We start from the raw sequence: 25,604 nt of genomic DNA on the forward strand, positions 1-25,604 counted from the left end.
ACGCCCGGTCGTCGCATTCTCTTACGTCGTCGCTAGTCGGTTTTTCCCGTCGTAAAGTTGCGACTGCTATTTAGGTGGTGTAAAAATAGACAGGCCATGTTAAAGTATGGCCGTCGTTCCCGCGTCGAATTTTTAATTTTTATTTTTTTTGCGTAAGACGTCCGGGAATAGGAAAGGACGTAACACATGTCGCCGTTCAAAAAATTACGTCGGTGCGTCGTCATTTCGCTCAAAGCACGGCGGGAAATTTCAAAACGGAGCATGCGCAGTACGTTCGGCGCGGGAACGCGCCTAATTTAAATGATACCAGCCCCATTTGAATTAGGCAGGCTTGCGCCGGACGGCTACGCCGCCACAAGTTTACAGGCAAGTGCTTTGTGAATCAAGCACTTGCGCTGAAAACGTGCGGCGGTGTAACGTAAATGACATACATTACGCCGCCGCTAATGTATGTGAATCTGGCCCAAAGTGTCAACACACCGTTTTTTTATTACTGCTGAGGGGAACGCGAAGGCTTAGATCCTCACTTAGGTTATTGTTGCTATCTCTGGGCCAGATTCTCCAATAATCTGCGGCGGCCTCGCGTAAGCTATTTACACTACGCCGCCACAACTTACTGGAGCAAGTGCCGTATTCCTCAAGCACTTGCTCCGTAGTTTGCGGAGGCGTAGTGTAAAAGGACCGGCGTATCCCCGCGTATTTCAAAGGGGGCGGCTTATATTTAAATTAAGCGCGCCCCCGTTCCGATCGAACTTCGCATGCGCCGGGCTAAAAATAGCCCAGTGCGCATGCTCCAGTTCTCGGCGGAAAACGTCAATGACGCCGACGTGTGCGTCATTGACGTAAAGTCGTATTCAAGAACGACTTACGAAAACGACGTACCCGACGGGAAAAGACGACGCAGACCCGACGCCATACTTAACATGGCATACGTGGGACTGGCGTAAGGTTACCCCTCATATAGCAGGGGTAACCTTACGCTTACGCAAACGACGGCGCGATTTCGTTCGGGAATCGGCGTATCAGGCTCATTTGCATAAACAAATGAGACCTGAACGTAAACGCTACCTAGCGGCCGGCGGCGAATTACATTTAAGATCCGACAGTGTAAGTGACTTACACATGTCGGATCTTCAGCGTATCTATGCGAAAATGATTCTAGGAATCACTCGCATAGATACGCGGGCCAAAAAAGAGAGAGGAGGTTTATCGTCAGTTAATTAAGTGATGGTTATGATATTATTCTAATATGCCTTTTTGTTCTTTCTTTTCTTTTTTTCCCCCACAACTCTTTTTTTTTTTTTTGGCTTACCTCCCTGGATCCATGTGAAATTTGTACCTCTGCCCCGGGTACAGTGTGGGCGGAGGGGAGCTGTTTGAAAGGATCATTGATGACAGTTATCAGCTGATGGAGGTGGATGCTATGGTGTTTGTGCGCCAAATATGTGAGGGCATCTTCTACATGCATCAGATGTATGTGCTGCACCTAGACTTAAAGGTAATTCTGTGTTCTTGTATGGCATGAATGGAGATGTTGGCTGACCACATGGGTAGGGAAACACTGATATACTGGGCATGCCAATTCAGACACATATCCGCAATGCATGAGTAATCATATCCACTTCCAACAGTTTTACTTTAGCTTCATGTAAAAGGGGTTTTAACCACATCAATACCGGGCACTTTCACCCCCTTTCTTCCCAGGCCAATTTTCAGCTTTCAGCGCTCTCGCAAATTTCAATGACAATTGCGCGGTCATGCTATGCTGTACCCAAATGAATTTGTTTATCATTTTGTTCACACAAATAGAGCTTTCTTTTGGTGGTATTTATTGACGACTCCGTTTTTTATTTTTTGCGATATAAGCGAAAATTTTGAAAAAAAACAACAATATTTTCTCTTTTAAAATAAATCCAATAAAATCTAATTGTGTCATAAATGTAAGCCAAAATGTATTCTGCTACATGTCTTTGGTAAAAAAAAAAAAAAAAAAATCATTAATAGCTGGATTCAGGTAGGCGGGCGTATCGTTGCGGCGGCGTAGCGTATCGTATTTACACTACGCCGCCGTAAGTTAGCAAGGCAAGTACTGTATTCACAAAGTACTTGCCTGCTAAGTTACGGCGGCGTAGCGTAAATGGGGCCGGCGTAAGCGCGCCTAATTCAAATGAGGATGTGGGGGGGGCGTGTTTTATGTATATTAACGGTGACCCGACGTGATGCGCCGTCCGTGTACATATCCCAGTGTGCATTGCGGCAAAGTACGCCGCACGGACGTATTGGTTTCGCCGTGGACGTAAATTACATCCAGCCCTATTCACGGACGACTTAGGCAAACAACGTAAAATTTTTAAATTTCGACGCGGGAACGACGGCCATACTTAACATTACTAGTCCAGCTATTTGATGGAATAACTTTACGCCTGAAAATGCCTTACGTAAACGGCATATGTTTACTGCGTCGGGCAAGCGTACGTTCGTGAATCGGCGTATCTAGTCATTTACATATTCTACGCCGAACGCAATGGAAGCGCCACCTAGCGGCCAGCCTAAAATTTACACTTTAAGATACGACGGTGTAAGACACTTACGCCGCTCGTATCTGAGCCTAATTTAAGCGCATCTGGTTTCCAGAATACGCTTAAATTTGCGACGGCGCAGATTCTGACTTAGTCCTAAGTCTTTCTGAATCCACCTATAAGTTTATAATAATTGGTTTGTGTGATCACGGACAGATGTAGGCAGATGATCACGGATATATGTATGCAGATAATCATTGGGACATGTGATTTTACTGGGACATATGTGGGGGACAGGTGTTTTTACTGTGTGGGGACATCATTTTGGTGACAAACAACAACAGAATGGAGCATCGGAGGGGGAAAAGCTAAGGTATCCGCCGAACCCCCCAAACCCGGGTACGAACCAGGCATGTAAGTGCCATGTCAAGAAACAAAAACATTAGGGGGACAAAGGAGCCACAAGGCCCAGACCAAGACCTGTAGCCCGCATCTAGGGCGGAGGGGGGGGCACTAAGGGCCTCCAACTACCACCCACCACCCCCGAATGAGCCAGAGGGCCAGGGCCAAGGGGCCAGCAAAGGCACTTTCAGATAAGCCTTTTAATAGGGCTTACCTGTAGGCAAAGTGAATATCTCCTAAATGTGCACCATTTAGGAGATCTTCACCCTGGATACAGCCAGTGACCTCGCTGAAGGTCCAGGCATAGCCGTGCCAGACCTTCAGAGCTTCGTGCCAGAACCGAGGGCTTCCACATGCATGTGCGGGAGTGACGCCATCGTGGCTCCGGCCACTCGCAGTGCCAGAGCCCACAAATCCGGAGGAAGGACCGGGGGCAAAATTTCAGCCCTCTCAGTGGTGACAGTGCACCGCTGGAGGGCTTCGCTCTAAGGTAATGTATTTATCGGCGTATACCGTGCACTTTTTTGCCCTGAAAATCAGGGCAAAATCGTGGGTGCGCGATATACGCCGATACCCGCTTTCCCGCGCCGAGTTTGAATACTGCGCCGGCATATACCGAGCGAAGTACACTCGGGCAGTCGGGCAGTCTCGGCTCCTCTCGCGCTCACGTCCTGGACGTACAGGACGTGAGCGCGAGAGGAGCCAAACCTGCCCGACTATACACGAGTGTACTGCGCCGGCATATACCGAGTGCAGTACATTCGTGTATAGTTGGGCAGGCTCGGCTCCTCTCGCGCTCACGTCCTGGACGTACAGGACGTGAGCGCGAGAGTAGCCGAGCCTGCCCGACTATACACGAGTGTACTGCGCTCGGTATATGCCAGCGCAGTATTCAAACTCGGCGCGGGAAAGCGGGTAGGATGCCGCAGAAGGACGCCGGACCCGACGAAGAGGACACCCGAAGCTGCAGACGGCGGACCCGACGAGGCCGCCTATGGACGCCGCGCAAGACACCAAAACTGTAAGTACAAAAATCTTTTTTCCACAGGAATGCGGTCCACTTTAGGGGTGCGCGCTATACGCCAGAGCGCGCAATACCCCGATAAATACGGTATTTCATAATGTCGCATACTAGCACATTATGCCATTGTCTTACAGGTGTTTTTCTTTCTTTTTTTTTTAAATCTTTGAAGAAAGCTTCTTGTGTTTACTTGTTTTTGAGAGATCAATAAAGACTGTTTACTTTTGCAAGCGGCTGACTGGTGATCTGGGGCCCTCCATATTAAACCACTTCAAAGGGGTCTCTTTAATACAGAAGACCCCGAGACCCAGCAGAAAAAAAACAAGATTCTTTTTTCCTTTTAATAACCTCTGCGGTGTTTATCGGAGCAGGTCTCCTCCCCCCCCCCCCCCTGTCAGATACATATTGATATATTGTTTCATCTCTGTTTCCACAGAGTCATATTAATAGGAGCCTATGAGAATTTGAGTGTCTAAATCCCCAAGGCTTAGGTGGAGGGTTCAGGCAAGTCTGCTTACAGAAACCCTGACCTGTAACCTTTTCAAAGCCTCACAGAAAGTTCCTGCGCTCGGTAACTAAGGAACGGGTGGAGATTTGGTTCAGAAGAGAGGACATATTTTTAATCGCACACGTTGTGCTGGGACAGCTCTTGTTATCAGAGCGCCCCCCCCCCCCCCCCAAATCTAAAACAGTAGTCGGGTCAGATCGAATAACACTCGGCACTGGTACAGTATCGGGTTAGGGAGCTTTTCTGTCTGGTTGCCCATGTCCTGCAGCCTGGCGCTCCTCCAATGGTCGTGGGCCCAGCTGCTGCCTGCCAATGAGGCGACTGGTGCTGTCACAAATCCGGGATGACGTCCCTGCCCTTTCCAAATTGGCTCAGGCCGGCACACAAAAGATACCAGCGGTGGATGCCTTGGCACTCTTTGCAGTGGTTTCGCGTAGGAAAACTTTACACTATGTTATGAGTGCAGTCCGAAGCCTACCTCTGTATTCAATTTGCTCTATAAAGCTCTGACAGACAGGGCCCCCCTAACCCTCTTGTATTGTAATTACCGTATTTATTGGCGTATACCGCGCACTTTTTTCCCCTGAAAATCAGGGCAAAATCGTGGGTGCGCGATATGCGCCGATACCCGCTTCCCGCGCTGTGTTTGAACCACTGCGCCGGCATATACCGAGCGCAGTATAGTCGGGCAGGCTCAGCTCCTCTCGCGGTCACGTCCTGGACGTCCTTTACGTGAGAGGAGCCGAGCCTGCCCGACTATACTCGAGTGTACTGCGTTCGGTATATGCCGGCGCAGTGGTTCAAACTCAGCACGGGGATCGAGCGGGGAGGATACCACGATGGCCGCAGAAGGACGCCGGACTGGACGAGGCCGCCGATGGACGACGGGCAGGACGCGATGGACGACGGGCAAGACACCGACGAGGGGCATCCAAACTGTAAGTATTTTTTTTTTTTCCAGGAATTTTTCTTCATGTTCGGGGGTGCGCGCTATACCCTGGGGTGCGCAATAGGCCGATAAATACGGTATATTCTCTCCATTTTGTAAAGCGCTGTGCAAACTGCACTAATTAAATCCCTTAGGCCACTTTCACACTGAAGGCACTTTTCAGGCGTTTTAGTGCTAAAAAATAGCGCCTGAAAAGCACCTCTCAAGCCACTTCTATTTACAATGTTTTGTAACAGAAACAAAGAAAAACTTTTTAACCACTTAAGGACCGCCTCCTGCAGATATACGTCGGCAGAATGGCACGGCTGGGCACGAGCACGTACCTGTACGTCCTCTTTAAGTGCCCCGCTGTGGGTCGCGGGCGCGAGACCCGCGGACCCGATCGCCGGAGTCCTGCGATCGGTCCCCGGAGCTGAAGAACAGAGAGAGCCGTGTGTAAACACAGCTTCCCCGCGCTTCACAGTGGCAGCTTCATTGATCGTGTTATCCTTTTCGAAAGTAGCCGAACCGCGAGTCGGCTATATACGGCCGTGTAGAGCTGACTGCGCAGGTGCCGTATAGAGCCGCCTCGCGATTCGGCTATTTTTGGAAAGTCGTGATGCGCCTTATCCGCCGGGGGGAGTTTTTCTCAGGCATGTCAATCATGTGGGCGAAGTTCCAGATGACATTGCGGCACAGGGAGCAAGTACCCGGAAGCTGGGAGGAAAATACCGATAATACCGTATGTAAAAAAAAAAAAAACGGCATACTGTACATGTTTGAGGTATACTGAATGTACTGTTATATACTTGTTTTTTGGGTGAACCTCCGCTTTAAGAATGCTTAAAATATTGATTACTTGTGATTCCTAATTTAACGACCTGGACGTTGGAACGGAACCTGGTCGTTAAGTGAGGAGTATCTGTATAATTTTGTTGCATTTTTAATAAATGGTTATGGTCGTAATACACTAGGCGCTCTTGTATGCGTTTTTACTATGCAGACCTAAAGATGAACCCGTCATTGAACCCACTGGACATAATAAATATAGGTTAATCTATTACTGAACATCTTATTGGAATTCTGGAAATTGCAGTCTTAATCCTTTCTTCTGTTATCTTCTTTTTGTCCTCCCCACAGCCAGAAAACATTGTATGTGTGTCTCCCATCAGCCATATGGTGAAGATTATAGACTTTGGCCTGGCTCGAAGGTGTGATGAATGTACATTGCTCTCTCTGCCTGTTTTGTTTTCATCTACGTTATCTATGTGTGTATTGTGTGTCAGTCTGTGCTGTGCATAGCTTTTTATATCCTTGAATCATGCATGCATATTTTAATTCAATCTTCTTATTTTATTAATTGAGAGAGAGAGAGAGAGAAACAAGGAGATAAATACATTCAGCATAGAAAGAGTTAGGACATTAAAACATGTGTAAAGGGAAGTTACACAAATATATTATTGTATTAAATTCACTATCAAAGTATCAAAAACAAATTAAAACCCCAGTTAGAGTAACATATTGAGGCATAACATGAAGAAATACAAGACCCTCACATTTCAGGTGGGAAAATCTTATTGTATACATCATGTACAGTGGAACCTTGGTTTACGAGTAACGCGGTTAACGAGCGTTTGGTAAGACGAGCAACTTTAAAAATAAAGATAAAAATAATGACTCGGCCTGTGAGTGTTGTCTTGCAAAACAAGTGGAATTCAAGCTAATGCGGTGTGCAGTACCACATTTGGCCAGAGGTGCGGGGGCGCTGGTGACACGGTTCGGAGCCATTCGGAAATACTGGGTTCCTGAGTGTTTCAGAACCTTTCCGAGGGTTTCCAAGATCAGCCCAGATGTCTCTGAGAATTTCCGAGGCTCTCTGGCGCCCCCCACCCACCTCTGGCCACATACGTTATTGCATGCCATAGAAGTCAATGCGGAACAAATTATCTAAGTTTTTATTGACTTCTATGGGGAAACTCGCTTTGATATGCGAGTGCTTTGGATTGCAAGCATTCTCCTGGAACGTATTATGCTCGTAATCCGAGGTTCCACTGTATTACTATATCCAAACTTATTCTGGAAATTTGTTAATTTGTGAGGAAGTTAGTTGCAAGAGTCATATTCTGTATCAGGAGTAAAGACTCGTACACACACGCATGGTTTTCTCGGCAAGAACACTGCTGGCAGGGCTTTCTTGCTGAGTAAACCGTGCGTGTGTACGAGGCTTTGAGGTTTCTCGTCAAGGAAACTGCCAGGAATCTCGACGAGAAAAATAGAGAACCTGCTCTCTATTTTCTCGTCGTGAGATTCTCGGCAGTGTTTTCCTGCTGAGAAACCCGAGCGTCTGTATACTTACCTGTCTCCATGGAAACCCGCGCATGCTCGAAATGACTTTGACGCATGCGCGGTAGCTTCCAAGGCATAGGTAGGGTGAAGCTAGATGGCGGCGACGGCATCGAATGTGACGAGCGCATGCTCGTCGTAGTCAATGACGTCACCGCGTTCGTGCCATTCAAAAGAACGGCGGTTCTTTTGAATGGTATGTCTGTACACTCGACCGGCAAGAGAATCTTGCCAAGAATCTCGTCAGGAAAAACAACGTTTTTTTCCTGACGAGATTCTGGGACGTGTTTACAGGGCTTCAGACTTTAACGGATTCTGAAAGGTACAATTATTAATCGAAGCAGAAATATTAGGGACAGGGATCGCTAGACCATGTTCATGAGGTGGTGTTACCTAGGTCACCCTCTACCCAGGAGATGAAGTCCAATGAGTATCGGAACATGGACCATGAAGTCCAAGTGAGAGAGAACTGTTCTTCTTTATTAGCTTCCTCAGCCAACAGACGTTCAAGGTCTCTAATACGGTCCATGCATGCATATTTTATGCATTGGTCATACAAACGCAAACTTATCATAGCAAAGTGTCCCTTTGGTGTGGTTCCTCACTCCTCCACACATCATTATTGGCCATTCAGTGTAGTGGCCTGGGCAGCCACACAGACCATAGTGAGTCATGTGAGTCATGTGAAAGGTGCAGACCAAAGCACTATTTCCAAGCTAAGGTTGGTACAGTGGAACCTCGGATTGCGAGTAACGAGCGTTTCGCAATACGATCACTGTATTTTAAAAAAACCTGACTCGGTTTGCGAGTGTTGTCTCGCAAAATGAGCAGGATTCAAGCCAAAGTGGTGTGCAATATCGCGTTTGGCCTGAGGTAGGGCGTGCCGGAGCCGAGCAGAGCCGAAGGGCGCCATTCAGAGCCGTTCGGAAAATCGCAGAAATTTCTGAGTTCAGCCGAGGTGCCCTCTGCCCTTTCCGAGTGTTTACAAGGCTCTCCGGCGCTCCACCTCTGGCTGCATACGGTATTGCATGCCATTGAAGTCAATGCAGAACAAATTATTTTCGTTTCTATTGACTTCAATTGGGAAACTCGCTTTGATATGCAAGTACTTTGGATTAGGAGCATACTCCTGGAACGGATTATGCTTGTTATCCAAGGTTCCACTGTATTTGCATGATAGAACGCCCAGGTACATGCTGAGCCTCCTAATGAGAAAGTGCTGCCTGCTTGTTACGAGATGGCCAGGAGGTTTCCTTCACATGAGTTCTTCGGGTCTATTTCAGCCCAACGGCTGTAAAAAAAGGAACGTTTTAATGAGAATGATTTATTCACTAGCTGGCTACAAGTGGTGAACGTCAAATATTCATATGCAATATTTAATATTTTACAGATTAAAAAGAACTAAAAAATACAGTTTTTACTTTGTGGAACAAAATACAGAAGACATAAAAAAAAAGAAGCTGTTCCTGCGTCTATTATTGATCTGCATCTGGGGAATCTCTGCATTTTATACAGCTGAATGTCACAGAACTGTGTTGCCCCTAGCAACCATTTATAATAATATTTGCCTGTTACTAATTGGCCTGCATTTTCCCCTTTACTCCTAAGGGTAAAACAAATCGAAAATGCCTAAGCACAATTTTGCAAGTTTGATATGTGTTAGTAAAATTTTACATATCATCACAACAACTTGGTGTATCCAAGTGGATTATACCGCATTTTTTCCAGGAAAAATTGGTCTTTCTTTCGGTCCTAAAATAGTAAAAAAAAAATATATATGTATAATTTTTTTTTTTTAATTTAGCTGTATATTTCTTGCTATTATAATTTACCACCAAAGAATAACCCAAAATAAATGGTCCTGCTCCTGACGATCGCAGAGATACCACATACGTGTGTGTTAGTTGTTGTTTGTACCCATAGTATAGCCCAGAAACAATGCTGCACATTTTTGCATTTTTTTTTAATCCAACCTAAAAACACACTGATAACCTGTTTCCCGAAAATAAAACCTACCCCTAAAATAAGACCTTGCGTAATTTTCCAGGAGGACTGCAATGTAAGCCCTACCCCGAAAATAAGCCCTAGTTTAAAATCCTATAACCCACTCTATTACAGTAGTACACAATGTACAATGTGTGTGTGTTTCTGTAACAAAAATGCAGGTCACAAAAGCGCAGAGCGGTGCTATAATAAGGGTATTTGGCACAATTATATTACAGAAATACACACATTGTACATTATATCAGTGTTTCTCAACTCCATTCCTCAAGGCGCCCCAACAGGTCATGTTTTCAGGCTTTCCATTATTTTGCATAGGTGATTTGATTAGTTTTACTGCTTTAGTAATTACCACAGCTGTTTCATCTGAGGAAAATTTTGAAAACATGACCTGTTGGGGTGCCTTGAGGACTGGAGTTGAGAAACACTGCATTATATACAACAGTAATAGAGTGGATTACGAGATTTTACAAGCATTTTAACTAAGTTCACACTGGGGATACCTAACAGGCAGTTCGAGAAAGGGGAATAGAAGACAGCACATTACATGGTAAGACCTACCCCAAAAATAAGCCCTACTGTGTCTTTTGTTACCAAAATTAATATAAGACCCAGGCTTATTTTCGGGGAAGCACGGTACTAATTTAAAGCAGTTCTTAACCCCCCAAAAAAATGGATCCTGCTACTTTAAAGCAGTGCTTGTGCTGTGTCATTTGGTCCCCTGTAACACCTAAAATACCTGGCTGACCCTGCCAGTTTCTCCCCTCCCCTTTGTAAACTGACCACGATGTATCATGGCTGCTGAGCCCTGACACCGTGGTCAGTTTACGTGCCTCCGTCATCCGCAGCCTGCTATCTGCTCTCCTCTCTGCTGATGTGTCCTCCTCCCCACTTCCCCTCCCTACCTGTCAGCTTGTAACAGTGACGCTCCCCACTCCTTCTGCTTGCATAACTGTAACATGTATACACCATCAGCTCTCCTATTTTAGTGTCCCCCTCTGTGTGCGATTTATAAAAAAGAAATGCTGTAAATACCTTATTTAGGAGCGGCAATCCGCAATCACATGACCGGCCGGCTCTCTCCTCCCGACTGACAGCGGGGAAATCTCGGCCCCTCCCGCTGCATCTGTCAGAGGAGGAGAGAGACAGCCGGTCATGTGATTGTGGATTGCCACACTGAAATCAGGTATTTACAGCATTTTTTTTTTATAAATCACACACAGAGGGGGGACAATACAATAGGAGACGGCGCTGATAGTGCATACATGTTAGAGTGGCTTAACAACCACTTAAAAATATATAAAATATTACCCAAAAGATGCTGACTGACTTTTGATCCCCGATCGTGATCCTAACACTAACCCTGGCGAATTTTGATCTTGTTATTTTTATTTTTTTTATTTTTTTTCTTTTATTTTTAAGCTTTTTTCTTACACACTTTGGTTTGTTTACATTTTTCTCTCCTGCAAGAAGAGGAAGATACAATGTATTTTCCTCTTTATTAAGAAGAGGAAATAAACACAGGGAGGGCGGGCTCACAGTGACTGATCACTGTGATAGCCAATCAGAAGCTCTCACAGTGATCAGGTGGCCCAGAACCGGCAGTCCCGGGTCTTGATCGTTAGTACGAGACTCGGTGGCTCTCAGTGAGAACATGGTCTCCATGCTGGGATCCCACTGTGTGGCACGCTCCAAGCACAAAGGAAGGTACACATAGATGTGGCCCCACGGAAAAAAAATCCACTTCCGTGAGACTGCTTATATGTGTTACATCGGCGGGAAGGGGTACATTTGATCGCTTGCTGTTTAGTGCTTTGTGTTTATTTTCTGATTAATTTGTGTTTCATGCAGGTACAAGCCACAGAACAAGCTGAAGGTCTCTTTCGGCACGCCAGAATTCTTGTCTCCTGAAGTGATTAATTTCGATCATGTCTCTTTTCCGACAGACATGTGGAGTGTCGGCGTCATCACATACATGATGTAATATTGAACGGTGTGATTTTGTATACACATGGCTTAACAAAATGACCTTTGTTTGTTTTTACCCCACTGTTAGGAATGTAAGGCCCCTTTCACACTTGTGCGACCTGAAAGTCTAGTAATTTTGCTGCAAATTTTTGCCGTGATTTTGATGCAACTTGAAGCAATGCCTGTGTAATGTTGAGGTCTAGGGACCTCAAGTCGCCTCCAAGTCAGATCAAAGTAGTGCAGAGACTACTTTGAGGTCACTGCGACTTGAAGTCGCATAGATATAAATGGTACTCATTGAAAATCATGAAGTGGATTATAGTGCTAGGTCTGGTGGGTCATAGTGATAGGTCTAGTAGTGGATCATAGTGCTAGGTCTGGTGGGTCATAATGATAGGTCTAGTAGTGGATCATAGTGCTAGGTCTGGTGGGTCATAGTCATAGGTCTAGTAATGGATCATAGTGCTAGGTCTGGTGGGTCATAGTGATAGGTCTAGTAGTGGATCATAGTACTAGGTCTGGTGGGTCATAGTGATAGGTCTAGTAGTGGATCATAGTGCTAGGTCTGGTGGGTCATAGTGATAGGTCTAGTAGTGGATCATAGTGCTAGGTCTGGTGGGTCATAGTGATAGGTCTAGTAGTGGATCATAGTGCTAGGTCAGGTGGGTCATAGTGATAGGTCTAGTAGTAGTGGATCATAGTACTAGGTCTGGTGGGTCATAGTGATAGGTCTAGTAGTGGATCATAGTGCTAGGTCTGGTGGGTCATAGTGATAGGTCTAGTAGTGGATCATAGTACTAGGTCTGGTGGGTCATAGTGATAGGTCTAGTAGTGGATCATAGTACTAGGTCTGGTGGGTTATAGTGATAGGTCTAGTAGTGGATCATAGTGCTAGGTCTGGTGGGTCATAGTGATAGGTCTAGTAGTGGATCATAGTGCTAGGTCTGGTGGGTCATAGTGATAGGTCTAGTAGTGGATCATAGTGCTAGGTCTGGTGGGTCATAATGATAGGTCTAGTAGTGGATCATAGTGCTAGGTCTGGTGGGTCATAGTCATAGGTCTAGTAATGGATCATAGTGCTAGGTCTGGTGGGTCATAGTGATAGGTCTAGTAGTGGATCATAGTACTAGGTCTGGTGGGTCATAGTGATAGGTCTAGTAGTGGATCATAGTGCTAGGTCTGGTGGGTCATAGTGATGGGTCTAGTAGTGGATCATAGTGCTAGGTCTGGTGGGTCATAGTGATAGGTCTAGTAGTGGATCATAGTGCTAGGTCAGGTGGGTCATAGTGATAGGTCTAGTAGTAGTGGATCATAGTACTAGGTCTGGTGGGTCATAGTGATAGGTCTAGTAGTGGATCATAGTGCTAGGTCTGGTGGGTCATAGTGATAGGTCTAGTAGTGGATCATAGTACTAGGTCTGGTGGGTCATAGTGATAGGTCTAGTAGTGGATCATAGTACTAGGTCTGGTGGGTTATAGTGATAGGTCTAGTAGTGGATCATAGTGCTAGGTCTGGTGGGTCATAGTGATAGGTCTAGTAGTGGATCATAGTGCTAGGTCTGGTGGGTCATAGTGATAGGTCTAGTAGTGGATCATAGTGCTAGGTCTGGTGGGTCATAGTGATAGGTCTAGTAGTGGATCATAGTACTAGGTCTGGTGGGTCATAGTGATAGGTCTAGTAGTGGATCATAGTACTAGGTCTGGTGGGTCATAGTGATAGGTCTAGTAGTGGATCATAGTACTAGGTCTGGTGGGTCATAGTGATAGGTCTAGTAGTGGATCATAGTGCTAGGTCTGGTGGGTCATAGTGATAGGTCTAGTAGTGGATCATAGTGCTAGGTCTAGTGCAGGGGTGCCCAACCTTTTGAAGGGCGAGGGCCACTTACGCGTCTTGGTAACTGGTCATGGGCCACAATCAGCAGAGCTTGCGGATGGCAGGTCCGTGTCTGCTCTGCATATGCAGAGCAGACAAGGACACAGCCAGGTCAGATTGGAGGTAGGACACAAGTCGGTTTACATCTGCCACTCCTTAGAGGTGAATGGAGGGTCCAATTGGGTCGGACTGACCGTGTAAAAAGGGGCCCAAGGCTGCTTTCACACTAATGCGCTGTGGTTTACCTGAACAGCAGGTGCAACGCAGTGTACCTTTGGCTTTTCTGCATTTTGCAATAGACCTCTATTATATTCTGCAGGTTTGGTGCACTTTCAGAAATCTCACCAAACTCGCAGGTAATAACAGAAGTCTATGGCTCAGTGCAGGTAACCCACAGGTGCACTGCTCTGCATCTGCGGATTAGTTTGAAAGCAGCCCAGTAACCTTTGCAGAACAGATATGCCCCTATATTACACTGGTTTTAGTAATAAACTGACCTTCAATAACAGTATTCTATTCTATTCCCTCCCAGAGCAGGAGGTCGCGGGCCACATCAGAGGGCTCTGCGGGCCACTGGTTGGGCACCCCTGGTCTAGTGGGTCATAGTGATAGGTGTAGTAGTGGATCATAAGACACATACAATGTATATATCAAATTTACACTGAGAGACCGGAGACACACAGGGGGCAATTTACTAAAACTGGAGAGAGCAAAATCTGCTGCAGCTCTGCACAGAAACCAATCAGACTCCAGGTTTTAGGCTGGGTTCACACTACTACACTACTTTCATCCTACTTTGCTCGGTGTTCAATGTTTCCCTATGAGAGCGTCTTGTAGTGTCCTACATTGGTCCTACACAAGTCGGTCCGACTTTGAAAATGCTCCCTGTACTACTTTTGGTCCTACATTGATCCTACTTCAGGCCCATTGAATATCATTGAAGTCGGACCAAAGTAGTATCCTGTTCATGAAAGTAGGATGGATGTAGGACCAATGTAGGATAAATGTAGGAGCAATGTAGCAGAGCAAAGTAGGATCAAAGTAGTGTAGTAGTGTGAACCCAGCCTTATTGTCAAAGCTTAATTAAACAAGCTGAAGTTAACAGCTGATTGGCTAATAAGCACAGCTGCACCAGATTCTGAATGCTCCAGTTTTAGTAAGAGTTGGTTCACACTCCCGCGGCAACTCTTCAAGCCGTCCTGAGGACGACTTCAGAGGCGACCAGCAAAACGACTTCTGTATAGAAGTCAATGCAGGTCCCCCCGAGCCGCCCCCGAAGTCGTGCAGGAACCTTTTTCTAAGTCAGAGCGACTTGCGTCGCTCCTATTAGAACGGTTCCATTGCATTGAATGGGATGCGACTCGTCAGGCGGCTAAGATTTGGTTTGCTTACCTCGAAGAATGCTTCCCAACTTCTCACTTGCTTTTTTTTTTTAGAACAGGTTTGTTGATGCTTCCTTTCATAAAAAAGCAAGACAAACTGGTTTCAAAATACATGACACAACAACAAACTCTAAATATTAGTGCAGGCTTGGGTATGTTAGATTTAGGCTGCATTCACACTACAGCGTTTTTGATTCGCGGGCGATAAAACGAGCTGCATCGCATGACGCCCAAAAATACTTCAGCAGCTACTTTGGGGCGACGTGCGTCCCTGCGATGCGGGTTGCCACTGTTCACAGCACGTTTTATCGTTCGACAATTGCGGCAGACACGCAGCACGATTTGAGGCGTCATTCAAATGAATGCCCTCTCAAAGGCAAAAGTGAATATAGAGGGCACCCTCTATATTCACTTTCACCTATTGCAATTCTTTTTTGTCACTGAGGAGCAGCTTTAAATTTTATATTTTACTTTGTATTATTGGCGCTGAATATTTTCACATCCATATCTCAAAGGCAAGTTTCGCGTTTTGACATTCACACGTCAGCGCTGTCAAATCGCTGGGAAGATCCGCCGCAGATCTGCCCTCGATTTCAAAACGCTGTAGTGTGAATGCAGCCTTAGACTTTGCCATTTTTTAAATAAAGCCTGGCAGGGTAGATCAGCCTTGGTATTTTATGTCTTGGATGCTCCAAAAGTGAGATCTGCCATCTGTAAGTCAAAAATAATTTCCTTTTCTTACCGTGTTACAATCCTCATCCTGTTAGATAATGTATCTCTCCAGCTTTCAACAAAAAACAGAAATATCTATGTTGGGTGGACAAGCCCTTTAAAGCTTAGTACACACGATCAAGAAAATCGCACAAAAAATACCACTTTGGAAGCGATCATATGATAATCTGATCGTTGGTACACCGCTTTCGATAGTCCATCATGACAGTTCGTCCGAGATTATCTGAAGGGGTAAACACAATGAGCTAGATTCAGGTAGCCGGGCGCATCTTTGAGGCGGCGTAGCGTATCGTATTTACGCTACGCCACCGTAAGTCAGAGAGGCAAGTGCTGTATTCACAAAGCACTTGCCTCCTAAGTTACGGCGGCGTAGCGTAAATGGGGCCGGCGTAAGCGCGCCTAATTCAAATGAGGATGAGGGGGGCGTGGTTTATGTAAATGATTGGTGACCCGACGTGATTGACGTTTTTTTTACGAACGGCGCATGCGCCGTCTGTGTTCATATCCCAGTGTGCATTGCTCCAAAGTACGCCGCAAGGATGTATTGGTTTTGACGCAAACGTAAATAACGTCCAGCCCCATTCACGAACGACTTACGCAAACGACGTAAATTTTTCAAATTTCGACGCGGGAACGACGCCCATACTTAACATTGACTAGGCCACCTAGGGGGCAGCTTTATCTTTACGTCGGCGTACCTCTTACGGAAACAGCGTATCTTTACTGCGACGGGCAAGCGTACTTTCATGTATCGGCGTATCTAGTAATTTGCATATTCTACGCCGAACTCAACGGAAGCGCCACCTAGCGGCCAGCCTAAATATTGCACCCTAAGCTACGACGGCGTAGGAGATTTACGCCGCTCATATCTTAGCCTAATTTAAGCGTATCTGGTTTGTACCAGGCTTAAGGCTTGGACACAGTTGTTAGCTAAGGCCGGCCACACACGGAGCAAATTTCTTTCCTGGCTGCTACCACGGGTAGACAGTGTTGATGCGGGAATCCCTTCCACCGGGCCATTGTCTTCTGCCGGGAGAAGACAGTGATTATCGCTAGCGGCTGTAGCAGCCACTTATAATCGCAAAAGAATCCAGCAGGCTAGTGGTTCAACCCTATATGCTATACAGTGATAAGAAGATAAACTACTGACGCCAATCTCTGCTCTACTGACACTGTCTATTGCCCTGCTGCTATATAAATATATATATATATATATATATATATATATATGTGTGTATATGTGTGTATATATGTGTATATATATATATATGTGTGTATATATGTGTGTATATATGTGTGTATATATGTGTGTATATATATATATATATGTGTGTATATATATATATATATATATATATATATATATATATGTGTGTGTATATATATATATGTGTGTGTATATATATATATGTGTGTGTATATATATATATATATGTGTGTGTATATATATATATGTGTATGTGTGTGTATATATATATATGTGTATGTGTGTGTATATATATATATGTGTATGTGTGTGTATATATATATATATGTGTGTGTGTATATATATATATGTGTATATATATATATATGTGTATATATATATATATATGCACACCCTAATGCAATAGGCTGCACACCTATACGCCTTCACCAACACACACACACACACACACACACACAGTGGAGGTAGAGCTGTTTATAAGGTAAGATATTGTTTTATAGACTGAAGCCCATTCATTAGGAGCTAGTGGCATCCCAATGGCATGAGACAACAGGACTGATAAATGTGTGAAGTCCATTGATAAATGATTGTGGTAGGTCCGGCCTTCCTTGTTTCCAGGCAGTGACGCTTCCTTTCTTCACAGGGTCAGCGGTTTGTCCCCTTTCCTTGGAGAGAACGATGCCGAAACCATGAACAATATATTGGTGGGTGACCCAGGATTTGAAGAAGAACCCTTCGAACAGGTTTCAGAAGAAGCTAAAGATTTTATATTGAATCTGCTGGTCAGGGAGAAGAGGTTAGAACCCTTTCACATTCAGTTTTCTCTTTCAATACATTTTGATTTTAATATTTCAGATTACTGGGTATTAGGGTTGAACCGATACTGTTTTTTTTTTTATCGGGGAGGTATTGATACTTTTTTTCAAGTACTATATACGATAACGAGTAGCGATACTTTGCGGGCAATGCTAAATAAATTGGTGCAAATTGCACTGCCTGCCCTGTGAGCACATGCAGCGCCCGTGATTTGCTATCACTGGCAGGACCAGGACACCTATGTAGATTTAAACTGTGCCTAGTATGTGATCCTGCACTTCCAGGTCTTGGGCATGCATGCTTGCCACCGGTGACATAGGCAGATCGCCATTCTGTCAGTAGGGAAGGCATGGATCCTGTGTTCCTGCAAAGCAGGGAACATGGATCACTGCCTTCTCCTAGTAAAAGGCCCTTCCACACAGTACACAAGCACTGGCTAGGCACACCGTTAACCCTTTGATCGCCCCTGATGTTAACCCCTTCCCAGTGTCATTAGTACAGTGACAGTGTATATTTTTTTTAGCACTGATCACTGTATTAGTGTCACTGGTTCTCAAAAAGTGTCAGTTAGTGTCCAATTTGTCCACCGCAATATCGCAGTCCTGCTATAAGCCGCTGATCGCCGCCATTACTAGTATAAATAACAATTCCATAAATATACCCCACAGTTTGTAGACACTATGGGCTAGATTCACATAAATTTCGGCGGGCGTAGCGTATCTCAGATACACTACGCCGCCGTAAGTTAGAGCAGCAGGTCCTGTATTCACAAAGAAGTTGCGCTCTAACTTACGGCGGTGTAGTGTAACTGGGCCGGCGTAAGCCCGCCTAATTCAAAATAGGCTGGTTGGGGGCGTGTTCTATGCAAAATACTATTGACCCCACATATTTGACGTTTCTAACGAACGGCGCATGTGCCCTCCGTGGACGTATCCCAGTGCGCATGCTCCAAATTACGCCGCAAAGACTCATTGGTTTTGACGTGAACGTAACTTACGCCCAGCCCCATTCACGGACGACTTACGCAAACGACGTCCATACTTAACATTGGCTGCGCCATGTTTTTGGTGGTTTATCTTTATGCCTGAAAACGCCTTACGTAAACGGCGTATCTTTACTGCGACGGCCGGGCGTACGTTCGTGAATAGGCGTATCTAGCTGATTTACATATTCTAGGCGTAAATCAGTGTACACGCCCCTAGCGGCCAGCGTAAATATGCAGTTAAGATACGACGGCGTAGGAGACTTACGCCGGTCGTATCTTATACAAATTCTGGCGTATCTGATTCTTTGAATTAGGAGCCAAGATACGACAGCTCAGACTCAGAGTTACGCCGGCGTAACTCATACGAGAATCTGGGCCTATAACTTTTCAACCAATCATTTTTTTTTTTACCAAAAATATGTAGCATAGTACATGATGGAATAAATTGCGGAAGAAATTAATAAAAAAAACAAATAAAAATTATTGGATACCATTTATAGCAGAAAGTACATTTTTAATTTTTTCTTCAGAATTGTTGGTAATTTTTTGTTTATAGCGCACAACATAAAAAAAGCAAAGGTGATCAAATACCCCCAAAATAAAGCTCTATTTGTGGAGAAAAAAGGACATCAATTTTATTTGGGTACAGCGTCGCACAACCGTCAGTTTAAATAGCACAAAAAATGGCCTGGTCATGAAGGGGAGGGGGGGGGGGTAAATATTCCGGAGGTCAAGTGGTTAATGACAATCCACCAGCATCTCAGGGTGATTTTCTGAGTTTGTCCACAATGTCAGCAGCCATGACTTTCTTCTCTGCTATTATTAGTGTTCATAATGATCTTTTTTTGTTGTTGTTGTCTGTCAGTGGGAGGATGGGTGCAGGTCAGTGCCTTAAACATCCCTGGCTCAATGACCTTGCAAGAAAGGCCAAACTTTGTAACCGACTATTGAAGTCACAGATTGAACTGCGCAAATACATGATGAGGAGACGCTGGAAGGTGAGATTTTTTTTTTTTTTTTAAATAAAGCCGTGTCTTCAAAATTCATCCATTAACTTATGTGTGTTTTTTTTTTGTTTTTTTTTATTTTTTTATGAAACAAGAAATAAATATTATAATGTAACTGTTTTTAAAAATAACAATCTGTCCTCAGCGTGTTTTAATTGCTTCAATTTTTATACTGATTAACCTCTGACCTCTACTTACAATGATCCATCTTAATTAATCCTGCCTTGATACAAAACCATTCGAATCTATCACACATTCATTATAACATACAAGACCTCAATACTTTTTCCATCTCGACCCAGCCAACCTTTTCGACCTCTCTCCACCTGTACAGATCCATTACAAACCCTTTCACACCTGTCCATCTTCATTTGTCCAAACTCCGCCCCTCTCCCAATGTTATCTATTCAACCTCCACACTTGCCCATCTGGACATTCCTATTACCAACCCAAACACCTGTCTATCTTTATCAATGGGAAGACCACCTCCTTTTCCTCTTTTCATCAATCCCACCCCCTCCCCCCCTTCTGCTCCTTGATCAAACCTCGCCACTTGACAGTCTTTATCTTTTCGAAGCTTTGCATCTGCTCAGGCCTTATTTATTCAGTCCTCACACTTGTCAAGAGCTTGACTTGACTTCTTCAGGTCACCAACCCTGGTTTTCCTAAGCCGAAATGTTTCCATACCTTTTCTTTTTAAAAGCAGATCTACATCTTTAACATTTTAGTGTCATTTCAAACGTCACACCTGTCCAGAGCTTGAAACTACAATATAGCCTCTAGTAAACATATGTAATATGTGGTAGATCTATGGTACCTTCATCCAAAACATTTGAGATATAGAAATCGGACTTATTTGGTCCCCAACCAAAATTCCGAAGTGGGGTCTACTGGACTATCTCGATACAAGTAAAAGGGGTATAGTAAAGTATAGAAACATATATAGCAGGGATATGCAATTAGCGGACCTCCAGCTGTTGCAAAACTACAAGTCCCATCATGCCTCTGACTCTGGTGTCATGCTTGTGGCTGTCAGAGTCTTGCTATGCCTCATGGAAATTGTAGTTCTGCAACAGCTGGAGGTCCGCTAATTGCATATCCCTGATATATAGATACATTCTCCAGGGTCTCCGGGCATTACCGTATTTATCGGCGTATAACGCGCACCCCAAGTTTAGAAAGGTAGTTTAAGGAGAAAAAAAAAACGTACATTTTTGCCCTGCCGCCTTGTCCAGCGTCCGTCTGCGGCCTTGTGGGTGTCCGTTTGCGGCTTCCTTGCGCGGGGTCTCTCCGGCCTTGTGGGTGTCCGTCTGCGGCTTTGGAGGTGTCCGTTTGCGGCGTTGCACGGGGTCCGGTGTCCGTCTGCGAGTCCATCCGCACCTTGCCCGGGGTTGCAGCGGAGTTTGTTTTTTTTGGATTTGGCGCCAAGCCGAGAGGAACCGGATTTCCTGTGTGTTCGGCTCCTCTCGGGTCCTCTCGGCTCCTCTCTGCGGGCGGAGCTGAGCGTGGCCGAGCCTAGCCGAGTGCGCAGTACACTCGGCTCAGCTTCTCTCGGGTCCTCTCGGCTCCTCTCTGCGGGCGGAGCTGAGCGTGGCCGGGCCTAGCCGAGTGCGCAGTACACTCGGCTCGGCTTCTCTCGGGTCCTCTTTGCGTGGCTGCAGGTGGAGCCGAGCATGGCCAAGCCTAGCCGAGTGCGCAGATCTACATCTTTAACATTTTGCTGTCATTTCAAAAGTCACACCTGTCCAGAGCTTGACTTGACTTCTTCAGGTCACCAACCCTGGTTTTCCTAAGCTGAAATATCTCCATACCTTTCCTTTTTAAAAGCAGATCTACAATTTTAAATTTTTTGTGTAATTTTAAAAGTCCTTTGCAACCTTTTAAAAACCTATAGCATTCATTAAAATATTATTCAAGCATTGTGGGGTGACAACAATTGTCAGATGCCTGTAGGATTTATAAGGTCCTGGAGGAAGGTACTACACAAAATTATACTAGTCTTCTGGGGAGTTTGCATTGGGGTAACAGCTAAGGTCACCGCATGTCCCGGATTGCCCGGTACAGTCCTGCATTTTGCAGGTCTGTCCCGGGCACCTTCATTCCAGGACAATACAGTGTCCCGGAATGAGACTGATACAGCCACCCGATGAGCAAGACGATGTCTTTTCCCTGCCCAGGGTGTTCAACCCGCCAAATGCCCTTTAATGCACTGCGCCCAACCAGGGTGCAGTAAAAGCTGGTTGTTAAAGCGGGGGTTCTCCCGGAATTTTTTTTTTAACATTAGATTGAGGCTAATTACAGGAAGCACAATCGGGTGTTTTTTTTTTTTAAATCAATGCAGTACTTACTGTTTTAGAGATAGATGTTCTCCGCCGCTTCCGGGTATGGTCTTCGGGACTGGGCGTTCCTATTTGATTGACAGGCATCAGACCGTCGCATAAAGCGCGTCATTAGTTGCCAAAAGAAGCCGAACGTCGGTGCGGCTCTATACGGCGCCTGCGCACCGACGTTGGGCTACTTTCGGCAACTTGTGACGCGCTGTATGCGAAGGTTGGAAGGCTGTCAATCAAATAGGAACGCCCAGTCCCGCAGACCATACCCGGAAGCGGCGGAGAACATCTATCTCTAAAACGGTAAGTACTGCATTGATTTAAATAAAAAACACCCGATTGTGCTTCCCGTAATTAGCCTCAATCTAATGTTAAAAATGTGTTTTTCGGGTGAACCCCCGCTTTAAGGAGCTAGGCTGGGAAGCCAGCGTCCTTAAAGCGGAGTTCCACACAAAGTATTCTACAAGTACAATATTTCTACAATAAGGTGACCAGATTTAAAAAATTTAAATCAGGGGACATATATATTTTTTTTTTTTTACTAGTAATGGCGACAATCAGCGTCTTACTCTCCGAGCCCTGGTTACTACTGGGTGGGGAGCGGAAGAAGATCACTCCGCCAGGGAAGGCAAGGAGATAGGCAGGCAGGTGACTGGCCGGGACTTGAGCCAAGGTAGAAGAACATGAGAGCAGAGCTGGATGGGCAATGCACTCGAAACTGAAGAAATATTGGTTCGGGGACAGTGTCCTCAATCCGGGGACTGTCCCCGGAAAAAGGGGACGTCTGGTCACCCTATTCTACTAGTACAAGTAGTCTACAAGTATTCTCCTGGAACGGATTATGCTCGTAATCCAAGGTTCCACTGTATTAATATTGGTAGTTCTAATTTTCATATTTCTATATTTCTCTCAGCCTTCCAGCTTATACGGCTTTCAATTTTCTATCAGTCACTCCCCTCTACATTCTTCTGACCCCACAGCATCATCACATCGCTTCCAGCCTTCACCAAACTATTGACAATCCTCTTCTTCTTTTTTTTGTCCCCAACAGAAGAACATCTTTGCAGTGAAGGCAGCAAACAGGTTTCTGAAGACTGGGAGCTCCTCCTGTCTCACCTTACTAGCAAAATAAAAAGCAACCGGGAAGTTTTGATATATCTTTTTTTTTTTTATAGCTATAATGACCCTTCTTTTATCTTCTTGTACTTGCAGTATTTTGGACTTGCCTCAAAAAGGTTTTGCAGTTTCAAAATTCTGAATTATTATTATTACATTTGTTCTTAAAAAATACCTCTGAAAACCTACTGCTTTTCTCTTTGTTGGTTACCAGATACCTTAAAACATTTTCAGGGTTCATACGGCTGGCACCTGTCTGTGCACCGCCACCATGACACAGCAAATCAACTATTTAAGTCAACGCTAAAAGTATTAGCAAGTGAATGTGGTTTCATAATTCTGAAGACATAACTTTATGGTGAATTCAAGCGGATTGGCCCAGTCTTTATTTGGTGAATCATGTAAGGGACTCATCCTTAAAGGGCTTGATCACATAGATGTACTTTGCTCTGACGTCTAGCTAGGAATCAGTGATGGGGAACCTCGGCACCCCAGATGTTTCAGAACTACATTTCCAATGATGCTCAACTACACTGCGGAGTGCATGAGCATTATGGGAAATGTAGTTCCAAAACATCTGGGGTGCCAAGATCATCATTGCCAACATTGAAAAAAAAATTATAGGGACATTTCTTTGCCTGTGGGCGGAGCATTATTATAATTAGGGGGTGGGGCATTCATTTGTAGGTGTGACATAGTGGGGAAAGAAAAATGCGGTGCCCCTTCTTGCATCAGGTGTCCCCAGCGGAGCCCCTCTTTACATCAGGTGTCCCCAGCGGAGCCCCTCTTTACATCAGGTGTCCCCAGCGGAGCCCCTCTTTACATCAGGTGTCCCCAGCGGAGCCCCTCTTTACATCAGGTCTCCCCAGCGGAGCCCCTCTTTACATCAGGTGTCCCCAGCGGAGCCCCTCCTTACATCAGGTGTCCCCAGCGGGGCATCTCCGTACATCAGGTGTCCCCAGCGGGGCATCTCCGTACATCAGGCGTCCCCAGCGAAGCCCCTCCTTACATCAGGCGTCCCCAGCGAAGCCCCTCCTTACATCAGGCGTCCCCAGCGAAGCCCCTCCTTACATCAGGCGTCCCCGGCGAAGGCCCTCCTTACATCAGGCGTCCCCAGCAGAGCCCCTCCTTACATGAGGCGTCCCCAGCAAAGGCCCTCCTTACATGAGGCGTCCCCAGCAGAGCCCCTCCTTACATCAGGCGTCCCCAGCGGAGCCCCTCCTTACATCAGGCATCCCCAGCGGAGCCCCTCCTTACATCAGGCGTCCCCAGCGAAGCCCCTCCTTACATCAGGCGTCCCCAGCGAAGCCCCTCCTTACATCAGGTGTCCCCAGCGGAGCCCTCCTTACATCAGGCGTCCCCAGCGAAGCCCCTCCTTACATCAGGTGTCCCCAGCGGAGCCCCTCCTTACATCAGGCGTCCCCAGCGGAGCCCCTCCTTACATCAGGCATCCCCAGCGGAGCCCCTCCTTACATCAGGCATCCCCAGCGGAGCCCCTCCTTATATCAGGCATCCCCAGCGGAGCCCCTCTTTACATCAGGCAGTCCCCAGCGGAGCCCCCCCTTACATCAGGCAGTCCCCAGCGGAGCCCCCCCTTACATCAGGCAGTCCCCAGCGGAGCCCCCCCTTACATCAGGCATCCCCAGCGGAGCCCCCCCTTACATCAGGCATCCCCAGCGGAGCCCCTCCTTACATCAGGTGTCCCCAGCGGAGCCCCTCCTTACATCAGGTGTCCCCAGCGGCGCCGCAGCTCAATTTCTATTGTTGCCACCCGGCCGGTGTTCTACTTCTTCTGGTCTTCTTGAAAATGGCGGCCCGCGGACACATTGGGGTTTATTTACTAAAGGCAAATAGACTGTGCACTTTGCAGTTGCACTCTGCAAGTGAAGTTGCTCCAGAGCTTAGTAAATGAGGTAAAGCTTCACTTTACAAAGAATACCTAATCAGGTGCAAGCAAAATTTAAAAAACGTCCTTCATGCTTGCATACGATTGGATGATGGAATTCAGAAGAGCGTTTCCTCATTTACTAAGCTCTGGAGCAACTGCTCTCTCTTGCGTGCAACTGCACTTTTCAAAGTGCACAATCTATTTTCCTTTAGTCAACCAACCCCATTGTCTCCGTCGGCCTCGGACCTCTAGCGGCGGGGCGAAAAATCGTGAAAAAAAGGATTTCCCGGGACGTTTCCAGGGAAACGATAAAATCGGGTCTAAATCCCGGGAAATTCGGGTATGCAAGGTTCCCCATCACTGAGCTAGGCTGTCTCTTGACAGAGATGCATATCGCACAGGTTTTCCTCCTGATGCCTCCCACTACGTGAAGCCTGCTTACTTTACTGTTTTGTGATTGGTAATCCCAGTTGCTGGTCAGCTGTGATGGACAAATCTAAAAACAGTGAAGAGAATAGGATTCGAGTCCACTACTACTACTTCACCCGAATGTCAAGAGACAACTTGCATGTGTTTTTA

At 45.8% G+C, this 25,604-nt stretch overlaps 1 protein-coding gene across 1 annotated transcript in view; it reads left to right on the forward strand.

The window, feature by feature from the left end:
* The window catches only part of MYLK2 (myosin light chain kinase 2), a 64,672-nt gene extending 40,991 nt beyond the window's left edge, over positions 1-23,681 (forward strand). Inside the window, exons 7-12 of the mRNA XM_040330662.1 lie at positions 1,357-1,498; positions 6,519-6,589; positions 11,574-11,702; positions 17,527-17,679; positions 19,550-19,682; positions 23,073-23,681. Coding sequence (XP_040186596.1) covers positions 1,357-1,498; positions 6,519-6,589; positions 11,574-11,702; positions 17,527-17,679; positions 19,550-19,682; positions 23,073-23,153 — 709 coding nt within the window. The 3' untranslated portion in view covers positions 23,154-23,681. The remainder of the gene's footprint in view (positions 1-1,356; positions 1,499-6,518; positions 6,590-11,573; positions 11,703-17,526; positions 17,680-19,549; positions 19,683-23,072) is intronic.
* Positions 23,682-25,604: the final 1,923 nt, after the last annotated feature.

Source organism: Rana temporaria, chromosome 12, assembly GCF_905171775.1.
Source record: "Rana temporaria chromosome 12, aRanTem1.1, whole genome shotgun sequence".
Classification (NCBI taxonomy): Eukaryota; Metazoa; Chordata; class Amphibia; order Anura; family Ranidae; genus Rana; species Rana temporaria.